Source organism: Anomaloglossus baeobatrachus, chromosome 6 (assembly GCF_048569485.1).
Source record: "Anomaloglossus baeobatrachus isolate aAnoBae1 chromosome 6, aAnoBae1.hap1, whole genome shotgun sequence".
NCBI classification, from domain to species: Eukaryota; Metazoa; Chordata; class Amphibia; order Anura; family Aromobatidae; genus Anomaloglossus; species Anomaloglossus baeobatrachus.
Window position 1 is genome coordinate 576375857 of NC_134358.1, and position 24690 is coordinate 576400546.

Sequence of the window (24690 nt, forward strand, 5' to 3'; positions counted from 1 at the left end):
ATCATTTGCGGGGAGATCACTGATACATCGATCATTAGCGGGGAGATCACTGATACATCGATCATTCGCGGGGTGATCACTGATACATCGATCATTCGTGGGGTGATCACTAATACATCGATCATTCGCAGGGTGATCACTGATACATCGATCATTAGCGGGGAGATCACTAATACATCGATCATTCGCGGGGTGAACACTGATACATCGATCATTCGCGGGGTGATCACTGATACATCGATCATTAGCGGGGAGATCACTGATACATCGATCATTCGCGGGGTGATCACTGATACATCGATCATTCGTGGGGTGATCACTAATACATCGATCATTCGCAGGGTGATCACTGATACATCGATCATTCGCGAGGTGATCACTGATACATCGATCATTCGCATGGTGATCACTGATACATTGATCATTCGCGGGGTGATCACTGATATATCGATCATTCGTGGGGAGATCACTGATACATCGATCATTCGCGGGGAGATCACTGATACATCGATCATTTGTGGGGAGATCACTGATACATCGATCATTCGTGGGGAGATCACTGATACATCGATCATTCGCGGGGTGATCACTGATACATCGATCATTCGCGGGTTGATCACTGATACATCGATCATTCGTGGGGTGATCACTGACACATCGATCATTCGCAGGGTGATCACTGATACATCGATCATTCGCGGGGTGATCACTGATACATCGATCATTCGTGGGGAGATCACTGATACATCGATCATTCGTGGGGAGATCACTGATACATCGATCATTAGCGGGGAGATCACTGATACATCGATCATTCGTGGGGAGATCACTGATACATCGATCATTCGCGGGGTGATCACTGATACATCGATCATTCGTGGGGAGATCACTGATACATCGATCATTTGTGGGGAGATCACTGATACATCGATCATTCGTGGGGAGATCACTGATACATCGATCATTCGCGGGGTGATCACTGATACATCGATCATTCGCGGGTTGATCACTGATACATCGATCATTCGTGGGGAGATCACTGATACATCGATCATTCGCAGGGTGATCACTGATACATCGATCATTCGCGGGGTGATCACTGATACATCGATCATTCGTGGGGAGATCACTGATACATCGATCATTCGTGGGGAGATCACTGATACATCGATCATTAGCGGGGAGATCACTGATACATCGATCATTCGTGGGGAGATCACTGATACATCGATCATTCGCGGGGTGATCACTGATACATCGATCATTCGTGGGGAGATCACTGATACATCGATCATTCGTGGGGAGATCACTGATACATTGATCATTCGCGGGGTGATCACTGATACATCGATCATTAGCGGGGTGATCACTGATACATCGATCATTCGTGGGGAGATCACTGATACATCGATCATTAGCGGGGTGATCACTGATACATCGATCATTCGCGGGTTGATCACTGATACATCGATCATTCACGGGGAGATCACTGATACATTGATCATTCGCGGGGTGATCACTGATACATCGATCATTAGCGGGGTGATCACTGATACATCGATCATTAGCGGGGAGATCACTGATACATCGATCATTCGTGGGGAGATCACTGATACATCGATCATTCGCGGGGTGATCACTGATACATCGATCATTCGTGGGGAGATCACTGATACATCGATCATTCGTGGGGAGATCACTGATACATTGATCATTCGCGGGGTGATCACTGATACATCGATCATTAGCGGGGTGATCACTGATACATCGATCATTCGTGGGGAGATCACTGATACATCGATCATTAGCGGGGTGATCACTGATACATCGATCATTCGCGGGTTGATCACTGATACATCGATCATTCACGGGGAGATCACTGATACATTGATCATTCGCGGGGTGATCACTGATACATCGATCATTAGCGGGGTGATCACTGATACATCGATCATTAGCGGGGTGATCACTGATACATCGACAAGAAAGCATCTCCAGGATGAACGTCCTCACGGCCACAAGGACAAACCAATCATTAATGGGGGAGGGGGTTTCGGCTAATACACGAATCAAATAGCGGAGGACGCGGAGAGGGTTAATGATTGTTGGACACAGGCGGCGGAGGCGGAGTCGGTATAAATTGGAGCGACTCCGACTCCTATAATCTATAATAATTGGGTGCAGCGCTCGGTGCAGAATGTGCGGAATATATTATCATAGGAATTTGGGAAGTTATGAAATGTCCTATAAATGGCTGTTCTGTTCCTGATCTAAGGCCACATTCACACACTGCGCTTTTGCTGCATTTTTTGAGGATGTTTTTCAGCTGCAAAAGCAGATCAGCTTTTTATAAACCGCATCATGTGAAAGGTTTCCGAGCTCATAAATAATGATCAAAAGCAAAAGCAGATTAGAGAAATACCGTACAATGCTTCACAAGTGATAAGTGCAATTACACTGATGAATGAGAGGAATGAGCAGCAGCCAGAAGAGCATGCAGCATTCAGTGTGTGTGAGGTGGAGCCGCAGCGCTGCTCATGTAACGGAGGAACAGGTATTACAGCAGAAGAGCATGCAGCATTCAGTGTGTGTGAGGTGGAGCCGCAGCGCTGCTCATGTAACGGAGGAACAGGTATTACAGCAGAAGAGCATGCAGCATTCAGTGTGTGTGAGGTGGAGCCGCAGCGCTGCTCATGTAACGGAGGAACAGGTATTACAGCAGAAGAACAGCAAAATGATAGTTTAGGATGAGATGATCTTGTTGAAGCTGCTTCAGAACACTTTCCTATTCATCACATGCGCTGTGTTGTGCACACGCTGCAGCTGGTAATAAGAGACAGTCTCCAAGAGGGACATGCTGGAAATCTGATTGGAAAAGTGAGGAAATTGGTTATTGCAGCCAGAACCACTAAAATGGATTCCATCTTGAAGAGACGTGCTGGGAAAGGGGCAATTGGTGATCAGGCCACTCGGTGGGGCAGCACTTATTTAATGACTGAGCAATTGCTTAAACTAAAATAGTTTCTTATACATATGGTGAACCCTCAGGTAACCCTAAATGAAGGTCAATGGACACAGGTGGCTGAATTTAACGAATTGCTTAATGACCCATTTACCATGACTAAAAAATTACAAGCAGAGGATTGAACTCCTGGCATTTTCATAAGGGAGTGAAAGAACTTGCTATTTTGCCTTTCCCAAAGAGGAGGTTTAATCGCAGATGGCATTTCTGCTTCAATGAAACGGAGAGAGACACAACTATTGGAAAATAAAATTCTCCTGACAGCTGATTATGTGGACCCAAGTCATCGTATACGGCTTGATGATCAACAGCTTACTAAAGGAAAAGAAGCTCTGACTAAGGTAGCAGTTAGGATGAGTGGCTACAGGACTGCCAGGCGGAAGAGGACTTGGGTCCTGACAGTGCTACTGCTGCCGTATCTTCATCCTCATCAGATGAGGAGTTTAACTTTGACAAGTATTTGGATGACATGGAGCAGGCAAAGCGTTACCGCAAGGAAAAAGATTTCACTCCGTCTCCTATAGCAGAAGATTGACCAAAGAAATAGAAAAATTCAACCATTCATCAAAACTGACTGTGCATGAGGCCATTCCTTTGTACCCGGAGATTGTTAGAGATGTTCCCGTGTGGTTACGGTTTTGCCTCCAGCCACAGTTACTGTAGAGAGGTTGTTCTCCGGCCTTAACATTATTAGGTCAGATTTGAGGTCCTCTGCAAAGGACGATCTGATGGAGGCAATTCTATTTCGTACAACAAATTCAGACTCCACAAATGGTATTTAGTATGTTTTTGTTGAAAACTGTTTTTGCCACTTACATAGTGTATTACATAGTGTTATATATATATCTGATCTCCACTTCCCTTTGCTCTGCTGTGTGCTCTAATACCTGGTATGGCGATTCATGCACTCTACTTTTGCACTATATCTGACCTGTTCTTTCTTTGCTTCAATATCTTCCTGACATCCTCCAGCATCTCACTGTGATCTTTCCCCCCTGTTTTGCACCCTCCTTTTATGACCTTTGTTTATTTGGCCTATGTGAAGCTGCATCTGTTTTTTTTTGTTTTTTTTGATTGAGTGATCAAGGGGTTATTCTTGTACCCCACCCCTTCACAGCTGAGTGCACTTGTATGTGTATATACTGGGGCAACTAAAAGTCTGCACCAGACTTTGTCTGCCCCATGACAAGTCTGCACCATATAAGTATGATGCATTGAATTAGGCCAGAATTGGGCCGGAAGTGACCGGAAGGTAACAGCATACATAGTCAATGTAAACAATGTTTGTGTTTCTATTCACTTTCACCCCTATAATACTTCACTTTCTACTGCCCCCTCTGATCCCTAAAGCCAGTAATGAACTATTCATCTCTCCCTCCATCCTCCCCACCCATCTCTCCCTCCATCCTCCCCACCCATCTCTCCCACCATCCTCCCCGCCCATCTCTCCCACCATCCTCCCCGCCCATCTCTCCCTCCATCCTCCCCACTCATCTCTCCCTCCATCCTCCCCACCCATCTCTCCCACCATCCTCCCCGCCCATCTCTCCCTCCATCCTCCCCGCCCATCTCTCCCTCCATCCTCCCCGCCCATCTCTCCCTCCATCCTCCCCGCCCATCTCTCCCTCCATCCTCCCCGCCCATCTCTCCCTCCATCCTCCCCACCCATCTCTCCCTCCATCCTCCCCATCCATCTCTCCCTCCATCCTCCCCACCCATCTCTCCCTCCATCCTCCCCACCCATCTCTCCCACCATCCTCCCCGCCCATCTCTCCCTCCATCCTCCCCGCCCATCTCTCCCTCCATCCTCCCCACCCATCTCTCCCTCCATCCTCCCCATCCATCTCTCCCTCCATCCTCCCCACCCATCTCTCCCTCCATCCTCCCCACCCATCTCTCCCTCCATCCTCCCCGCCCATCTCTCCCTCCATCCTCCCCATCCATATCTCCCACCATCCTCCCCGCCCATCTCTCCCTCCATCCTCCCCGCCCATCTCTCCCTCCATCCTCCCCGCCCATCTCTCCCTCCATCCTCCCCGCCCATCTCTCCCTCCATCCTCCCCGCCCATCTCTCCCTCCATCCTCCCCACCCATCTCTCCCTCCATCCTCCCCACCCATCTCTCCCTCCATCCTCCCCATCCATCTCTCCCTCCATCCTCCCCACCCATCTCTCCCTCCATCCTCCCCGCCCATCTCTCCCTCCATCCTCCCCATCCATATCTCCCACCATCCTCCCCGCCCATCTCTCCCTCCATCCTCCCCGCCCATCTCTCCCTCCATCCTCCCCACCCATCTCTCCCTCCATCCTCCCCACCCATCTCTCCCTCCATCCTCCCCACCCATCTCTCCCTCCATCCTCCCCACCCATCTCTCCCTCCATCCTCCCCACCCATCTCTCCCTCCATCCTCCCCACCCATCTTACCTTCCCCTCAGATATTTTCTTCCACATTTCACCCAGTGTCTCCAGACACACACACCCATCTCATGGCCTCTCCTGCTCCCACCTACTAACACTCTCACTGCTTCTCCTCACTGCTGGGGATAGTGCTCCAAATCCTGGTCCTCCTCACCACATCCCTATTGTCACTTCAAACCCACATCCACAACCTAACACAAATTTCCGCACCCTCACAAACCTCATACCCATCCACCCAGCCCCCGCTCCCCCAGTCCCACTCTCTATGGAACGCTCGCTCTGTCTGCAACAAACTATCCTACATTCATGATCTTTTCATCACTAATAAACTCTCCTTCCTCGCCATCACAGAAACCTGGCTCACCCCCTCTGACACTGCCTCTCCTGGCTCACCCCCTCTGACACTGCCTCTCCTGGCTCGCCCCCTCTGACGCTGCCTCTCCTGGCTCACCCCCTCTGACACCGCCTCTCCTGGCTCACCCCCTCTGACACTGCCTCTCCTGGCTCACCCTCTCTGACACCGCCTCTCCTGGCTCACCCCCTCTGACATGGCCTCTCCTGGCTCACCCTCTCTGACATGGCCTCTCCTGGCTCACCCTCTCTGACACCGCCTCTCCTGGCTCACCCCCTCTGACACCGCCTCTCCTGGCTCACCCCCTCTGACATGGCCTCTGCTGGCTCACCCTCTCTGACACTGCCTCTCCTGGCTCACCCCCTCTGACACTGCCTCTCCTGGCTCGCCCCCTCTGACACTGCCTCTCCTGGCTCGCCCCCTCTGACACTGCCTCTCCTGGCTCACCCCCTCTGACACTGCCTCTCCTGGCTCGCCCCCTCTGACGCTGCCTCTCCTGGCTCACCCCCTCTGCCGCTGCCTCTCCTGGCTCGCCCCCTCTGACGCTGCCTCTCCTGGCTCACCCCCTCTGACACTGCCTCTCCTGGCTCACCCCCTCTGACACTGCCTCTCCTGGCTCACCCCCTCTGACACTGCCTCTCCTGGCTCACCCCCTCTGCCGCTGCCTCTCCTGGCTCGCCCCCTCTGACACTGCCTCTCCTGGCTCACCCCCTCTGACACTGCCTCTCCTGGCTCGCCCCCTCTGACACTGCCTCTCCTGGCTCACCCCCTCTGACACTGCCTCTCCTGGCTCACCCCCTCTGACACTGCCTCTCCTGGCTCACCCCCTCTGACACTGCCTCTCCTGGCTCGCCCCCTCTGACACTGCCTCTCCTGGCTCACCCCCTCTGACACTGCCTCTCCTGGCTCACCCCCTCTGACACTGCCTGTCTTGGCTCACCCCCTCTGACACTGCCTCTCCTGGCTCACCCCCTCTGCCGCTGCCTCTCCTGGCTCACCCCCTCTCACACTGCCTCTCCTGGCTCACCCCCTCTGACACTGCCTGTCATTTACCGCCCTCCAGGGCCAGCCACTGCCTTTTTTGACCATTTCACCACCTGGCTACTACACTTCCTTTCCACCGACATCCCCACCATCATCATGGGTGACTTTAACATCCCCATTGACACTTCCCACTCATCTGTCTCCAAACTTCTAACACTCGCTTCCTCCTTCGGCCTCACCCAATGGTCTTCTGCAGCTACTCACAAAGATGGCCACACGCTGGACTTCACCTTCACTCGCCTCTGTTCCCTATCTAACCTCTCTAACTCGCCTCTCCCCCTGTCTGACCACAACCTACTCACATTCTCTTCCCTCTCTTCTCCAAGTAGGCAACCCCCCTCCACAAACTTCCACACCCTCGCAGAAATATCAAACACATTGATTTACACGCCCTTTCTCAGTCGCTTCTCCCTCTCACAGACATTACATTTCTACATGATGCAGATGCCGCTGCAACTTTATAAAACACTACAATCTCTGCAGCTCTTGAATCAGCTGCCCCCCCTCACACACACCAAAACCCGCACAATCAACAGGCAACCCTGGCACACGAGGCAGACTAAACAACTGAGACGGGCTTCCAGAATTGCTGAGCGCAGATGGAAGAGGTCTCATTCCACTGAGCACTTCATTGCATATAAAGCGTCCCTCACCACCTTCAAGTCCACACTCACCGCTACAAAACAAACCTACTTCACATCCCTCATATCCTCTCTCTCTCACAACCCTAAACAGCTATTCAACACTTTCAATTCTCTCCTCCGTCCACCAGCACCAACTCCCTCTCCTCTCCTCCGTCCTCCAGCACCACCTCCCTCTCTTCTCCTCCGTCCCCCGGCACCACCTTCCTCTCCTCTCCTCCGTCCTCCAGCACCACCTCCCTCTCCTCTCCTCCGTCCTCCAGCACCACCTCCCTCTCCTCTCCTCGGTCCCCCGGCACCACCTCCCTCTCCTCTCCTCCGTCCTCCAGCACCACCTCCCTCTCCTCTCCTCGGTCCCCCGGCAACACCTCCCTCTCCTCTCATCTCAGCTGAGGACTTTGCCTCTTTCTTCAAGCAGAAGATTGACATCAGAGCAAGCTTTGGCCCACAATCACCACAGCCCCTCATAGCTACTCAGCCTTCTTCCTCCAAATCCAGCTTCTCCACCATGACAGAAGATCATCTTTCCACTCTACTCTCAAGATCACATCTAACCACCTGTGCACTGGACCCGCTCCCATCGCACCTCATCCCCACCATCACCGCAGTCCTCATCCCAGCCTTAACCCATCTCTTCAACCTATCACTAACAACTGGTGTATTCCCTTCATGCTTTAAACATGCCTCTATTACACCCATCCTCAAAAAGCCCTCCCTTGACCCATCCTCTGTGTCAAACTATCGCCCCATATCACTTCTCCCCTATGCCTCAAAACTCCTGGAACAGCATGTCCATCTTGAACTGTCCTCATACCTCTCCTCCTGCTCCCTCTTTGACCGGCTTCAATCTGGCTTCTGACCACATCACTCTACTGAAACTGCCCTAACCAAAGTCACCAATGATCTACTAACCGCCAAAGCCAAACAACACTACTCTATCCTCCTCCTCCTGGACCTGTCCTCTGCCTTCGACACAGTAGACCATTCCCTCCTACTACAGATTCTCTCATCTCAGGGCATCACAGACTTGGCCCTATCTTGGATCTCCTCATACCTAACCGACCGAACTTTCAGCGTCTCCCATTCTCACACCACTTCCTCATCTCGCCCCCTGTCGGAGTCCCCCAAGGCTCAGTTCTTGGACCCCTGCTGTTCTCCATCTACACCTTCTGCCTGGGACAGCTCATAGAGTCCCACGGCTTCCAGTATCATCTCTACGCTGATGACACACAGATCTACCTCTCTGGACTTGACATTACCTCTCTACTAACCAGAATCCCACAATGTCTGTCTGCTATTTCATCCTTCTCTGCGCGATTCCTAAAGCTTAACATGGACAAAACAGAGTTCATTGTCTTTCCTCCTCACTCATCTCCTCCAACAAGCCTTTCCATCAAGCTCGATGGTTGCTCACTCTCCCCAGTCTCACAAGCTCGTTGCCTCAGAGTAACCCTCGACTCTGCTCTATCCTTCAAGCCACACATCCAAGCCCTCTTCAACTCATGCCGACTACAACTCAAAAATATCTCCCGGATCCGTGCTTTCCTTAACCAAGAATCTGCAAAAACATTAGTGCATGCCCTCATCATCTCCCGCCTCAACTACTGCAACCTCCTGCTCTCTGGCCTCCCTTCCAACACTCTTGCACCCCTCCAATCTATCCTAAACTCTGCAGCCCGCTTAATCCACCTCTCCCCCCGCTATTCCCCAGCCTCGCCACTCTGCCAATCCCTTCACTGGCTTCCCATCACCCAACGACTCCAGTTCAAAACACTAACCATGACATACAAAGCCACGCACAACCTGTCTCCTCCCTACATCTGTGACCTAGTCTCCCGGTACCTACCTGCACGCAACCTTAGATCCTCACAAGATCTCCTTCTCTACTCCTCTCTTATCTCCTCTTCCCACAATCGTGTACAAGATTTCTCCCGTGCATCCCCCATACTCTGGAACGCTCTACCTCAGCACATCAGACTCTCCACTACCGTGGAAAGCTTCAAGAAGAACCTCAAGACCCACCTCTTCCAACAAGCCTACAACCTACAATAGCCCTCAGTCCAGTACACCACTGCGCAACCAGCTCTGTCCTCACCTATTGTACCATCACCCATTCCCTGTAGACTGTGAGCCCTCGCGGGCAGGGTCCTCTCTCCTCCTGTAGACTGTGAGCCCTCGCGGGCAGGGTCCTCTCTCCTCCTGTAGACTGTGAGCCCTCGTGGGCAGGGTCCTCTCTCCTCCTGTAGACTGTGAGCCCTCGCGGGCAGGGTCCTCTCTCCTCCTGTAGACTGTGAGCCCTCGCGAGCAGAGGCCTCTCTCCTCCTGTAGACTGTGAGCCCTCGTGGGCAGGTTCCTCTCTCCTCCTGTAGACTGTGAGCCCTCGTGGGCAGGGTCCTCTCTCCTCCTGTAGACTGTGAGCCCTCGCGGGCAGGGTCCTCTCTCCTCCTGTAGACTGTGAGCCCTCGCGGGCAGGGTCCTCTCTCCTCCTGTAGACTGTGAGCCCACACGGGCAGGGTCCTCTCTCCTCCTGTAGACTGTGAGCCCTCGCGGGCAGGGTCCTCTCTCCTCCTGTAGACTGTGAGCCCTCGCGGGCAGGGTCCTCTCTCCTCCTGTAGACTGTGAGCCCTCGCGGGCAGGGTCCTCTCTCCTCCTGTAGACTGTGAGCCCTCGCGGGCAGGGTCCTCTCTCCTCCTGTAGACTGGGAGCCCTCGCGGGCAGGGTCCTCTCTCCTCCTGTAGACTGGGAGCCCTCGCGGGCAGGGTCCTCTCTCCTCCTGTAGACTGTGAGCCCTCGCGGGCAGGGTCCTCTCTCCTCCTGTAGACTGTGAGCCCTCGCGGGCAGAGTCCGCTCTCCTCCTGTAGACTGTGAGCCCTCGCGGGCAGGGTCCGCTCTCCTCCTGTAGACTGTGAGCCCTCGCGGGCAGGGTCTTCTCTCCTCCTATACCAGTCTGTCTTGTACTGTTAATGATTGTTGTACATATACCCTCTCTCTCTTGTAAAGCGCCATGGAATAAATGGCGCTATAATAATAAATAATAATAATAATAATAATAATAATAATATATAACACACAATATATACTGTATATTACATAGTGTATTACATATTTACAATGTATTAGTTTTTTGTGTTGTAAAGTTGTATCTAATAAATATATTTTAGTTCTATCCAAATATCCTGATTATTGTATCATAACAATTATGAAATATCTGCTGTTCACATTGTACAATACATTTTGCACTTAACTATAAGCAGTATATGTGGAGTGGGTGCGGGGGACACTGAGGAGTGGAGTGGGTGCGGGGGACACTGAGGAGTGGAGTGGGTGCGGGGGACACTGAGGAGTGGAGTGGGTGCGGGGGACACTGAGGAGTGGAGTGGGTGCGGGGGACACTGAGGAGTGGAGTGGGTGCGGGGGACACTGAGGAGTGGAGTGGGTGCGGGGGACACTGAGGAGTGGAGGGGGAGGTTTGAGTTACCAACTCCACAGGGCACCTGGACACATCCTCATTAAAAACAGGGAAAACTCTGGGCTGACCAATGAGTGACAGTGACAGTGAGAGCGCAGGAGCGAGAGGGCACCATCCGGAGGATCGACACTAATGACACCATTATGAAGGTGACCTGTAGGGGGATCAGCACTTGCACTACTGTGTGGGATCGGCACTGACACTACTGTGGGGGATCGGCACTGGCACTACTGTGGGGGATCGGCACTGACACTACTGTGGGGGATCGGCACTGACACTACTGTGGGGGATCGGCACTGACACTACTGTGGGGGATCGGCACTGACACTACTGTGGGGGATCGGCACTTGCACTACTGTGGGGGATCGGCACTTGCACTACTGTGTGGGATCGGCACTGACACTACTGTGGGGGATCGGCACTGACACTACTGTGGGGGATCGGCACTGGCACTACTGTGGGGGATCGGCACTGACACTACTGTGGGGGATCGGCACTGACACTACTGTGGGGGATCGGCACTGACACTACTGTGGGGGATCGGCACTGACACTACTGTGGGGGATCGGCACTTGCACTACTGTGTGGGATCGGCACTGACACTACTGTGGGGGATCGGCACTGACACTACTGTGGGGGATCGGCACTGGCACTACTGTGGGGGATCGGCACTGACACTACTGTGGGGGATCGGCACTGACACTACTGTGGGGGATCGGCACTGACACTACTGTGGGGGATCGGCACTGGCACTACTGTGGGGGATCGGCACTGACACTACTGTGGGGGATCGGCACTGACACTACCGTGGGGGATCGGCACTGACACTACCGTGGGGGATCGGCACTGACACTACCGTGGGGGATCGGCACTGACACTACCGTGGGGGATCGGCACTGACACTACCGTGGGGGATCGGCACTGGCACTACCGTGGGGGATCGGCACTGGCACTACCGTGGGGGATCGGCACTGGCACTACCGTGGGGGATCGGCACTGGCACTACCGTGGGGGATCGGCACTGACACTACCGTGGGGGATCGGCACTGACACTACCGTGGGGGATCGGCACTGGCACTACCGTGGGGGATCGGCACTGGCACTACCGTGGGGGATCGGCACTGACACTACCGTGGGGGATCGGCACTGACACTACCGTGGGGGATCGGCACTGACACTACCGTGGGGGATCGGCACTGACACTACCGTGGGGGATCGGCACTGACACTACCGTGGGGGATCGGCACTGACACTACCGTGGGGGATCGGCACTGGCACTACCGTGGGAGATCGGCACTGACACTACCGTGGGGGATCGGCACTGACACTACCGTGGGGGATCGGCACTGACACTACCGTGGGGGATCGGCACTGACACTACCGTGGGGGATCGGCACTGACACTACCGTGGGGGATCGGCACTGACACTACCGTGGGGGATCGGCACTGACACTACCGTGGGGGATCGGCACTGACACTACTGTGGGGGATCGGCACTGGCACTACTGTGGGGGATCGGCACTGACACTACTGTGGGGGATCGGCACTGGCCCTACTGTGGGGGATCGGCACTGACACTACTGTGGGGGATCGGCACTGGCCCTACTGTGGGGGATCGGCACTGACACTACTGTGGGGGATCGGCACTGACACTACTGTGGGGGATCGGCACTGGTTCTACTGTGGGGGATCAGCACTTGCACTACTGTGTGGGATCGGCACTGACACTACTGTGGGGGGATCGACACTGACACTACTGTGGGGGATCGGCACTGGCACTACCGTGGGGGATCGGCACTGGCACTACCGTGGGGGATCGGCACTGACACTACCGTGGGGGATCGGCACTGACACTACCGTGGGGGATCGGCACTGACACTACCGTGGGGGATCGGCACTGACACTACCGTGGGGGATCGGCACTGGCACTACTGTGGGGGATCGGCACTGACACTACTGTGGGGGATCGGGGGATTGGCACTGGCCCTACTGTGGGGGATCGGCACTGACACTACTGTGGGGGATCGGCACTGACACTACTGTGGGGGATCGGCACTGGCACTACCGTGGGGGATCGGCACTGACACTACCGTGGGGGATCGGCACTGACACTACCGTGGGGGATCGGCACTGACACTACCGTGGGGGATCGGCACTGACACTACCGTGGGGGATCGGCACTGGCACTACTGTGGGGGATCGGCACTGACACTACTGTGGGGGATCGGGGGATTGGCACTGGCCCTACTGTGGGGGATCGGCACTGACACTACTGTGGGGGATCGGCACTGACACTACTGTGGGGGATCTGCACTGGCACTACTGTGGGGGATCGGCACTGGCACTACTGTGGGGGATCGGCACTGGCACTACTGTGGGGGATCGGCACTGGCACTACTGTGGGGGATCGGCACTGGCACTATTGTGGGGGATCTGCACTGGCACTACTGTGGGGGATCTGCACTGGCACTACTGTGGGGGATCGGCACTGGCACTACTGTGGGGGATCGGCACTGGCACTACTGTGGGGGATCTGCACTGACACTACTGTGGGGGATCGGCACTGGCACTACTGTGGGGGATCGGCACTGGCACTACTGTGGGGGATCGGCACTGGCACTACTGTGGGGGATCGGCACTGGCACTACTGTGGGGGATCGGCACTGGCACTACTGTGGGGGATCGGCACTGGCACTACTGTGGGGGATCGGCACTGACACTACTGTGGGGGATCGGCACTGGCACTACTGTGGGGGATCTGCACTGACACTACTGTGGGGGATCGGCACTGGCACTACTGTGGGGGATCTGCACTGGCACTACTGTGGGGGATCGGCACTGGCACTACTGTGGGGGATCGGCACTGGCACTATTGTGGGGGATCTGCACTGGCACTACTGTGGGGGATCGGCACTGGCACTACTGTGGGGGATCTGCACTGGCACTACTGTGGGGGATCGGCACTGGCACTACTGTGGGGGATTGGCACTGGCACTACTGTGGGGGATCGGCACTGGCACTACTGTGGGGGATTGGCACTGGCACTACTGTGGGGGATCGGCACTGGCACTACTGTGGGGGATCGGCACTGGCACTACTGTGGGGGTGACCGGAGTCTTCGTCACTTGCAGAACCTCTGCTGCTGTCACATTGGGAACCTTCCTCCTTAGGCGGCTTTCACACTACGTTTATTTAACATCCGTCTATAACGTTTTTTTAGCGGAAAAACGGATCCAGTGCAAATGCGTTTTCACTTCAATGCATTTGCAATGGACTCGCGTCCACCTGCGTTCGCATGCGTTAGACACAGGATCCGTAGTTTTGCGTTATTTTAACATGTTTCAAAAACGCTACTTGTAGCGTTTTTTACCTTTGTCAAAATAACGCATCTCACAGGATCCTTCACATTGCGCCGCGAGCTGCAATGCATTTCAATGAGCGCTGGATCCTGCCTAGCAGAATGCGTTGAGTTGCGTTGTAACAGGATCCTGCTTTTGTACTGAGCATGCCCAGAACCAGTCTCGCGTGATCTGTCTCTCCTCCTCTCTCCCTCCCCCTCTCTATGTCTCTCTCTCCTCCTCCCTCCCTCACCCTCTCTATGTCTCTCTCTCCTCCTCTCTCCCTCCCCCTCTCTATGTCTCTCTCTCCTCCTCCCTCCCTCACCCCCTCTCTATGTCTCTCTCTCCTCCTCCCTCCCTCACCCTCTCTATGTCTCTCTCTCCTCCTCCCTCCCTCACCCTCTCTATGTCTCTCTCTCCTCCTCCCTCCCTCACCCTCTCTATGTCTCTCTCTCCTCCTCCCTCCCTCACCCTCTCTATGTCTCTCTCTCCTCCTCCCTCCCTCACCCTCTCTATGTCTCTCTCTCCTCCTCCCTCCCTCACCCTCTCTATGTCTCTCTCTCCTCCTCCCTCCCTCACCCTCTCTATGTCTCTCTCTCCTCCTCCCTCCCTCCCCCTCTCTATGTCTCTCTCTCCTCCTCCCTCCCTCACCCTCTCTATGTCTCTCTCCTCCTCCCTCCCTCACCCTCTCTATGTCTCTCTCTCCTCCTCCCTCCCTCACCCTCTCTATGTCTCTCTCTCCTCCTCCTCCCTCCCTCACCCTCTCTATGTCTCTCTCTCCTCCTCCCTCCCTCACCCTCTCTATGTCTCTCTCTCCTCCTCCCTCCCTCACCCTCTCTATGTCTCTCTCCTCCTCCCTCCCTCACCCTCTCTATGTCTCTCTCTCCTCCTCCCTCCCTCACCCTCTCTATGTCTCTCTCTCCTCCTCCCTCCCTCACCCTCTCTATGTCTCTCTCTCCTCCTCCCTCCCTCACCCTCTCTATGTCTCTCTCTCCTCCTCCCTCCCTCACCCTCTCTATGTCTCTCTCTCCTCCTCCCTCCCTCACCCTCTCTATGTCTCTCTCCTCCTCCCTCCCTCACCCTCTCTATGTCTCTCTCCTCCTCCCTCCCTCACCCTCTCTATGTCTCTCTCCTCCTCTCCTCCCTCACCCTCTCTATGTCTCTCTCCTCCTCCCTCCCTCACCCTCTCTATGTCTCCTCTCCTCCTCCCTCCCTCACCCTCTCTATGTCTCTCTCCTCCTCCCTCCCTCACCCTCTCTATGTCTCTCTCCTCCTCTCCTCCCTCACCCTCTCTATGTCTCTCTCCTCCTCCCTCCCTCACCCTCTCTATGTCTCTCTCTCCTCCTCCCTCCCTCACCCTCTCTATGTCTCTCTCCTCCTCTCCCTCCTCACCCTCTCTATGTCTCTCTCCTCCTCCCTCCCTCACCCTCTCTATGTCTCTCTCTCTCCTCCTCCCTCCCTCACCCTCTCTATGTCTCTCTCTCCTCCTCCCTCCCTCACCCTCTCTATGTCTCTCTCTCCTCCTCCCTCCCTCACCCTCTCTATGTCTCTCTCTCTCTCCCTCCTCACCCTCTCTATGTCTCTCTCTCCTCCTCCCTCCCTCACCCTCTCTATGTCTCTCTCTCCTCCTCCCTCCCTCACCCTCTCTATGTCTCTCTCCTCCTCCCTCCCTCACCCTCTCTATGTCTCTCTCCTCCTCCCTCCCTCACCCTCTCTATGTCTCTCTCCTCCTCCCTCCTCACCCTCTCTATGTCTCTCTCCTCCTCCTCCCTCACCCTCTCTATGTCTCTCTCCTCCTCTCCTCCCTCACCCTCTCTATGTCTCTCTCCTCCTCCCTCCCTCACCCTCTCTATGTCTCTCTCCTCCTCCCTCCCTCACCCTCTCTATGTCTCTCTCCTCCTCCCTCCCTCACCCTCTCTATGTCTCTCTCCTCCTCTCCTCCCTCACCCTCTCTATGTTCTCTCTCCTCCTCCCCTCCCTCACCCCTCTCTATGTCTCTCTCTCCTCCTCCCTCCCTCACCCCTCTCTATGTCTCTCTCTCCTCCTCCCTCCCTCACCCTCTCTATGTCTCTCTCCTCCTCCCTCCCTCACCCCTCTCTATGTCTCTCTCCTCCTCTCCCCTCCCTCACCCTCTCTATGTCTCTCTCCTCCTCCCTCCTCACCCTCTCTATGTCTCTCTCCTCCTCCCTCCCTCACCCTCTCTATGTCTCTCTCCTCCTCCCCTCCCTCACCCTCTCTATGTCTCTCTCCTCCCTCTCTCCCTCACCCTCTCTATGTCTCTCTCCTCCTCCCTCCCTCACCCTCTCTATGTCTCTCTCCTCCCTCCCTCACCCTCTCTATGTCTCTCTCCTCCTCTCCTCCCTCACCCTCTCTATGTCTCTCTCCTCCTCCCTCCCTCACCCTCTCTATGTCTCTCTCCTCCTCCCTCCCTCACCCTCTCTATGTCTCTCTCCTCCTCCTCCCTCACCCTCTCTATGTCTCTCTCCTCCTCTCCTCCCTCACCCTCTCTATGTCTCTCCTCCTCCTCCTCCCTCACCCTCTCTATGTCTCTCTCTCCTCCTCCCTCCCTCACCCTCTCTATGTCTCTCTCTCCTCCTCCCTCCCTCACCCTCTCTATGTCTCTCTCCTCCTCCTCCCTCACCCTCTCTATGTCTCTCTCCTCCTCCCTCCCTCACCCTCTCTATGTCTCTCTCTCCTCCTCTCCTCCCTCACCCTCTCTATGTCTCTCTCCTCCTCTCCTCCTCACCCTCTCTATGTCTCTCTCTCTCCTCCTCCCTCCCTCTCTCTATCTCTGTCTCTCCCCCTTCCTTTCCTCTCTCTCTCCCACCTGAGAGCTGCGGACACTCGTAACCAAGATAAATATCGGGTATCCAAGGCCGATGTTCACCTTGGTTACCAGCGTCTGCAGCTGTCAGAAGCCGGCTCCCAGTCTAGCTCCCCTCACTCCCGATCACATGACTCCAATGCCCGCCCCTAAACATCCAGTGCAGGATCCTGCAAAGTAACACATGCATTTATTGCTGTAGGATCCGCTTTTGCAGCAAAAAAACGTTCAGGACGCATGTTAAATAGACGTAGTGTGAAAGCCGCCTTATACCAGTGGCAAACTCCAACCACATCCAGAGCTGCGCTCACACTTCTGCTGATCCGCTATTACCTATACAGGAAGAATTCTTCTCATCTCACTGCAGATCACAGCAGCGCCACAAAGCACAGTCCTCCCCGCAGAGCAACACCCCCACCGCAGAGCAACACCCCCCTCCACAGAGCAACACCCCCTCCGCAGAGCAACACCCCCTCCGCAGAGCAACACCCCCTCCGCAGAGCAAACACCCCCACCGCAGAGCAACACCCCCACCCGCAGAGCAACACCCCCCACCGCAGAGCAACACCCCCTCCACAGAGCACCACCCCCTCCGCAGAGCACCACCCCCCTCCGCAGAGCAACACCCCTACCGCAGAGCAACACCCCCTCCGCAGAGCAACACCCCCACCGCAGAGCAACACCCCCACCGCAGAGCAACACCCCCACCCACAGAGCAACACCCCCCACCGCAGAGCAACACCCCCACCGCAGAGCAAACACCCCCACCGCAGAGCAACACCCCCTCCGCAGAGCAACACCCCCACCGCAGAGCAACACCCCCAACCGCAGAGCAACACCCCCTCCGCAAAGCAACACCCCCTCCGCAAAGCAACACCCCCTCCGCAGAGCAACACCCCCACCGCAGAGCGCACACCTCCTCCGCAAAGCAACACCCCCTCCGCAGAGCAACACCCCCACCGCAGAGCAACACCCCCACCGCAGAGCAACACCCCCTCCGCAGAGCAACACCCCCACCGCAGAGCAACACCCCCTCCGCAGAGCAACACCCCCTCCGCAGAGCAACACCCCCCACCGCAGAGCAACACCCCCACCACAGAGCAACACCCCCCACCACAGAGCAACACCCCCTCCACAGAGCAACACCCCCACCGCAGAGCAACACCCCCTCCACAGAGCAACACCCCCACCGCAGAGCAACACCCCCTCCGCAGAGCAACACCCCCACCGCAGAGCAACACCCCCACCGCAGAGCAACACCCCCCACCGCAGAGCAACACCCTCCCTCCACAGAGCAACACCCCCACCGCAGAGCAACACCCCCACCGCAGAGCAACACCACCCCTCCGCAGAGCAACACCCCCTCCGCAGAGCAACACCCCTACCGCAGAGCAACACCCCCTCCGCAGAGCAACACCCCCACCGCAGAGCAACACCCCCACCGCAGAGCAACACCCCCACCACAGAGCAACACCCCCCTCCGCAGAGCAACACCCCCACCGCAGAGCAACACCCCCACCGCAGAGCAACACCCCCTCCGCAGGAGCAACACCCCCACCGCAGAGCAACACCCCCTCCACAGAGCAACACCCCCACCGCAGAGCAACACCCCCTCCGCAGAGCAACACCCCCACCGCAGAGCAACACCCCCTCCACAGAGCAACACCCCCACCGCAGAGCGCCACCCCCCTCCGCAGAGCGCCACCTCCTCCGCAGAGCGCCACCCCCTCCGCAGAGCAACACCCCCTCCACAGAGCACCACCCCCCTCCGCAGAGCACCACCCCCCTCCGCAGAGCACCACCCCCCACCGCAGAGCAACACCCCCACCGCAGAGCAACACCCCCCTCCGCAGAGCAACACCCCCACCGCAGAGCAAACACCCCCTCCACAGAGCAACACCCCCTCCTGCAGAGCAACACCCCCCACCGCAGAGCAACACCCCCTCCACAGAGCAACACCCCCACCGCAGAGCAACACCCCCTCCACAGAGCAACACCCCCACCGCAGAGCAACACCCCCTCCACAGAGCAACACCCCCACCGCAGAGCACCACCCCCTCCGCAGAGCGCCACCCTCCTCCGCAGAGCGCCACCCCCTCCGCAGAGCAACACCCCCTCCACAGAGCACCACCCCCTCCGCAGAGCACCACTCCCTCCGCAGAGCACCACCCCCACCGCAGAGCAACACCCCCACCGCAGAGCAACACCCCCTCCGCAGAGCACCACCCCCTCCGCAGAGCAACACCCCCTCCGCAGAGCACCACGCCCTCCGCAGAGCGCCACACACAGCAGAGTGACAGTTGCACTGAGGGCCTCTATAAGCCACTGACTGCAGCTCTGGATGTGACTGGAGCGCAGAATATTACAGCAGATGTACAGTGCTGCTCCGTGTGTGACCTGGAGCGCAGAATATTACAGCAGAATGTACAGTGCTGCTCCGTGTGTGACTGGAGCGCAGAATATTACAGCAGATGTACAGTGCTGCTCCGTGTGTGACTGGAGCGGAGATGATTGGCTGCCCCATCTCCAGGTCTTTATGTCTCTTCAGGAGTTACAATCATTTCCCCATAAGCTGTAATAGAGAATAAAGTGTGATCCCGGGGCTCCCTCTGGTGCTCAGTGGTGGTAATGCACGAGAGTATTAAAGGCACCAGTCACCAGGATTCTCCTCCACTGATGCCTTATATACAGCGTTCTAGAATACTGTATATAGAGGCCAAGGGTAGAACCTAAAAAACCTTTATAATGCACACCTAGGGGCGGTCCGGTCCAGTCTGATGAGCGCCGCTGCTCTCCGGTCCAGTCTGATGAGCGCCGCTGCTCTCCAGTCCGGTCTGATGAGCGCCGCTGCTCTCCAGTCCGGTCTGATGAGCGCCGCTGCTCTCCGGTCTGATGAGCGCCGCTGCTCTCTCGGTCTGATGAGCGCCGCTGCTCTCCAGTCCCAGTCTGATGAGCGCCGCTGCTCTCCGGTCTGATGAGCGCCGCGTGCTCTCCGGTCCTGTCTGATGAGCGCCGCTGCTCTCCGGTCCCTGTCCGATGAGCGCCGCTGCTCTCCGGTCCGGTCCGATGAGCGCCGCTGCTCTCCGGTCCGGTCCGATGAGCGCCGCTGCTCTCCGGTCCGGTCCGATGAGCGCCGCTGCCTCTCCCGGTCCGGTCCGATGAGCGCCGCTGCTCTCCAGGTCCGGTCCCGATGAGCGCCGCTGCTCTCCGGTCCGATGAGCGCCGCTGCTCTCCGGTCCAGGTCCGATGAGCGCCGCTGCTCTCCGGGTCCCGGTCCGATGAGCGCCGCTGCTCTCCGGTCCGGTCCGATGAGCGCCGCTGCTCTCCGGTCCGGTCCGATGAGCGCCGCTGCTCTCCGGTCCGGTCCGATGAGCGCCGCTGCTCTCCGGGTCCGGTCCGATGAGCGCCGCTGCTCTCCGGTCCGGTCCGATGAGCGCCGCTGCTCTCCGGTCCGGTCCGATGAGCGCCGCTGCTCTCCGGTCCGGTCCGATGAGCGCCGCTGCTCTCCGGTCCGGTCCGATGAGCGCCGCTGCTCTCCGGTCCGGTCCGATGAGCGCCGCTGCTCTCCGGTCCGGTCCGATGAGCGCCGCTGCTCTCCGTTCCGGTCCGATGAGCGCCGCTGCTCTCCGGTCTGATGAGCGCCGCTGCTCTCCGGTCTGATGAGCGCCGCTGCTCTCCGGTCTGATGAGCGCCGCTGCTCTCCGGTCCGGTCTGATGAGCGCCGCTGCTCTCCGGTCCGGTCTGATGAGCCCCGCTGCTCTCCGGTCCGGTCTGATGAGCGCCGCTGCTCTCCGGTCTGATGAGCGCCGCTGCTCTCCAGTCAGATGGGCGCCGCTGCTCTCCAGTCAGATGGGCGCCGCTGCTCTCCGGTCAGATGGGCGCCGCTGCTCTCCGGTCAGATGGGCGCCGCTGCTCTCCGGTCAGATGGGCGCCGCTGCTCTCCGGTCAGATGGGCGCCGCTGCTCTCCGGTCAGATGAGCGCCGCTGCTCTCCGGTCCGGTCTGATGAGCGCCGCTGCTCTCCGGTCTGATGAGCGTCGCTGCTCTCCGGTCCGGTCTGATGAGCGCCGCTGCTCTCCGGTCCGGTCTGATGAGCGCCGCTGCTCTCCGGTCCGGTCTGATGAGCGTCGCTGCTCTCCGGTCCGGTCTGATGAGCGCCGCTGCTCTCCGGTCCGGTCTGATGAGCGCCGCTGCTCTTCGGTCTGATGAGCGCCGCTGCTCTCCGGTCTGATGAGCGCCGCTGCTCTACGGTCTGATGAGCGCCGCTGCTCTACGGTCTGATGAGCGCCGCTGCTCTACGGTCTGATGAGCGCCGCTGCTCTACGGTCTGATGAGCGCCGCTGCTCTACGGTCTGATGAGCGCCGCTGCTCTACGGTCTGATGAGCGCCGCTGCTCTCCGGTCAGATGGGCGCCGCTGCTCTCCGGTCAGATGGGCGCCGCTGCTCTCCGGTCAGATGGGCGCCGCTGCTCTCCGGTCAGATGGGCGCCGCTGCTCTCCGGTCAGATGGGCGCCGCTGCTCTCCGGTCAGATGGGCGCCGCTGCTCTCCGGTCAGATGGGCGCCGCTGCTCTCCGGTCAGATGGGCGCCGCTGCTCTCCGGTCAGATGGGCGCCGCTGCTCTCCGGTCAGATGGGCGCCGCTGCTCTCCGGTCAGATGGGCGCCGCTGCTCTCCGGTCAGATGGGCGCCGCTGCTCTCCGGTCAGATGGGCGCCGCTGCTCTTCGGTCCGGTTTCCTCTCTGCTGCGATCTCCGTCCTCCTGTCCAGACCCGGGTACATGAGGCGTCATCCACACAGAGGCCATCATCACGCTCCTGCGCAGGCGCACTGTGATCTGCCCGGATGAGGACACCGCGGCCGCTATATACACTATCCTACAACCATGTATATAAGAAGTCACTGCTGGTGGCCGCAGGCTATAGGGGACAAGCCTAGTGACAGGTTCACTTTAATGACTGCAGCTCTGGAGGTGACTGGAGGATAAGACACGAAGTAACAGCAGAATTGTGACTGCAGCTCTGGAGGTGACTGGAGGATAAGACACGATGCAACAGCAGAAGAGTGACTGCAGCTCTGGAGGTGACTGGAGGATAAGACATGATGTAACAGCAGAATAGTGACTGCAGCTCTGGAGGTGACTGGAGGATAAGACATGATGTAACAACAGAATAGTGACTGCAGCTCTGGAGGTGACTGGAGGATAAGACACGAAGTAACAGCAGAACAGTGACTGCAGCTCTGGAGGATAAGACACGATGTAACAGCAGAATAGTGAGTGCAGCTCTGGAGGATAAGACACGATGTAACAGCAGAATAGTGAGTGCAGGTCTGGAGGTGACAGCAGAATAGTGAGTGCACCTCTGGAGGTGACAGTAGAATAGTGAGTGCAGCTCTGGAAGTGACAGTAGAATAGTGAGTGCAGCTCTGGAGGTGACTGGAGGATAAGACATGATGTAACAGCAGAATAGTGACTGCAGCTCTGGAGGTGACTGGAGGATAAGACACGATGTAACAGCAGAATAGTGACTGCAGCTCTGGAGGTGACAATAGAATAGTGAGTGCAGGTCTGGAGGTGACAGCAGAATAGTGAGTGCAGCTCTGGAGGTAACAGCAGAATAGTGAGTGCAGCTCTGGAGGTGACTGGAGGATAAGACACGACAGCAGAATAGTGAGTGCAGCTCTGGAGGTGACTGGAGGATAAGACATGCTGTAACAGCAGAATGGTGAGTGCAGGTCTAGAGGTGACAGCAGAATAGTGAGTGTAGGTCTGGAGGTGACAGCAGAATAGTGAGTGCAGCTCTGGAGGTGACTGGAGGATAAGACATGATGTAACAGCAGAATAGTGAGTGCAGGTCTGGAGGTGACAGCAGAATAGTGAGTGCAGCTCTGGAGGTGACTGGAGGATAAGACATGATGTAACAGCAGAATAGTGAGTGCAGGTCTGGAGGTGACAGCAGAATAGTGAGTGCAGGTCTGGAGGTGACAGCAGAATAGGGAGTGCAGCTCTGGAGGTGACTGGAGGATAAGACATGATGTAACAGCAGAATAGTGAGTGCAGGTCTGGAGGTGACAGCAGAATAGTGAGTGCAGGTCTGGAGGTGACAGTAGAATAGTGAGTGCAGCTCTGGAGGTGACAGTAGAATAGTGAGTGCAGGTCTGGAGGTGACAGCAGAATAGTGAGTGCAGGTCTGGAGGTGACAGTAGAATAGTGAGTGCAGCTCTGGAGGTGACAGTAGAATAGTGAGTGCAGGTCTGGAGGTGACAGCAGAATAGTGAGTGCAGCTCTGGAGGTGACAGCAGAATAGTGAGTGCAGCTCTGGAGGTGACAGCAGAATAGTGAGTGCAGCTCTGGAGGTGACAGTAGAATAGTGAGTGCAGCTCTGGAGGTGACAGTAGAATAGTGAGTGCAGCTCTGGAGGTGACAGCAGAATAGCGAGTGCAGCTCTGGAGGTGAAAGTAAAATAGTGAGTGCAGCTCTGGAGGTGACAGCAGAATAGCGAGTGCAGCTCTGGAGGTGACAGCAGAATAGTGAGTGCAGCTCTGGAGGTGACAGCAGAATAGTGAGTGCAGCTCTGGAGGTGACAGTAGAATAGTGAGTGCAGCTCTGGAGGTGACAGTAGAATAGTGAGTGCAGCTCTGGAGGTGACAGCAGAATAGTGAGTGCAGCTCTGGAGGTGACAGCAGAATAGTGAGTGCAGCTCTGGAGGTGAGTGCAGTACATGGTTACCTGTTTGCGGTCCCGGGCTGTGGTCGCTGGGCGTGGCGGCCTCCTCCAGGTTCTGCACCTTCCTCTTGTACTGCATCTCCAGCAGGGGCAGGACGTCCGGTAATCTGGCGGAGAGGACGTTGTAGGTGACGTCCGGTCTCCCGATGAATCTCTGGCGGACGCTCATCTCGTGGCGGGTCACCACCCTGATGTCGTCCACGTCCTGCCGCTCGTAGCGCTGCACCGGCCGGAGGTGGAGGTCACAGATCTCCAGGGCGGACAGCAGCAGGGTCAGGTGACCGGGGCGGAGGGTGACGTCAGGGTGACGGGAGAAGAGGATGGGGATGATCGTGATGACGCCGTCCTTCCCGCGGCTCTGCGCACCCGCCTGCTCTTCTTTACCCGCTGTCCTCTTCCACGGATTCCCACTGAACGGCCACCAGGACGGAGACTCCAGGACCGACAACATCCTGCGAGGACGACAACCAGAGGGAGTCAGTGCGGACCAGCACACCCCCGATCCTGCCCGCGTGAAGCAGGGGGCTCAGGATGAGCAGTGCAGAGGGTTAATGCTAGATCCTCTGCTCTGCACCCCCGATCCTGCCCGCGTGAAGCAGGGGTCTCAGGATGAGCAGTGCAGACGGCAGAGGGTTAATGCTAGATCCTGTGCTCTGCGTCCCCAGCCTCGCTCATGAATCAGGGGCTCAGGATGAGCAGTGCAGAGGGTTAATGGTAGATCCTGTGCTCTGCGTCCCCAGCCTAGCTCATGAATCAGGCGCTCAGGATGAGCAGTGCAGAGGGCAAAGGGTTAATGCTAGATCCTGTGCTCTGCGTCCCCAGCCTAGCTCATGAATCAGGGGCTCAGGATGAGCAGTGC

The 24690-nt window shown here is 56.9% G+C and overlaps 1 protein-coding gene across 1 annotated transcript in view; it reads right to left on the reverse strand.

Moving 5' to 3' along the window:
- The window catches only part of SNAP47 (synaptosome associated protein 47), a 49269-nt gene that overhangs the window by 15185 nt on the left and 9394 nt on the right, over window positions 1-24690 (reverse strand). The window contains 1 exon segment of the mRNA XM_075315893.1: window positions 23835-24283. Coding sequence (XP_075172008.1) covers window positions 23835-24283 — 449 coding nt within the window.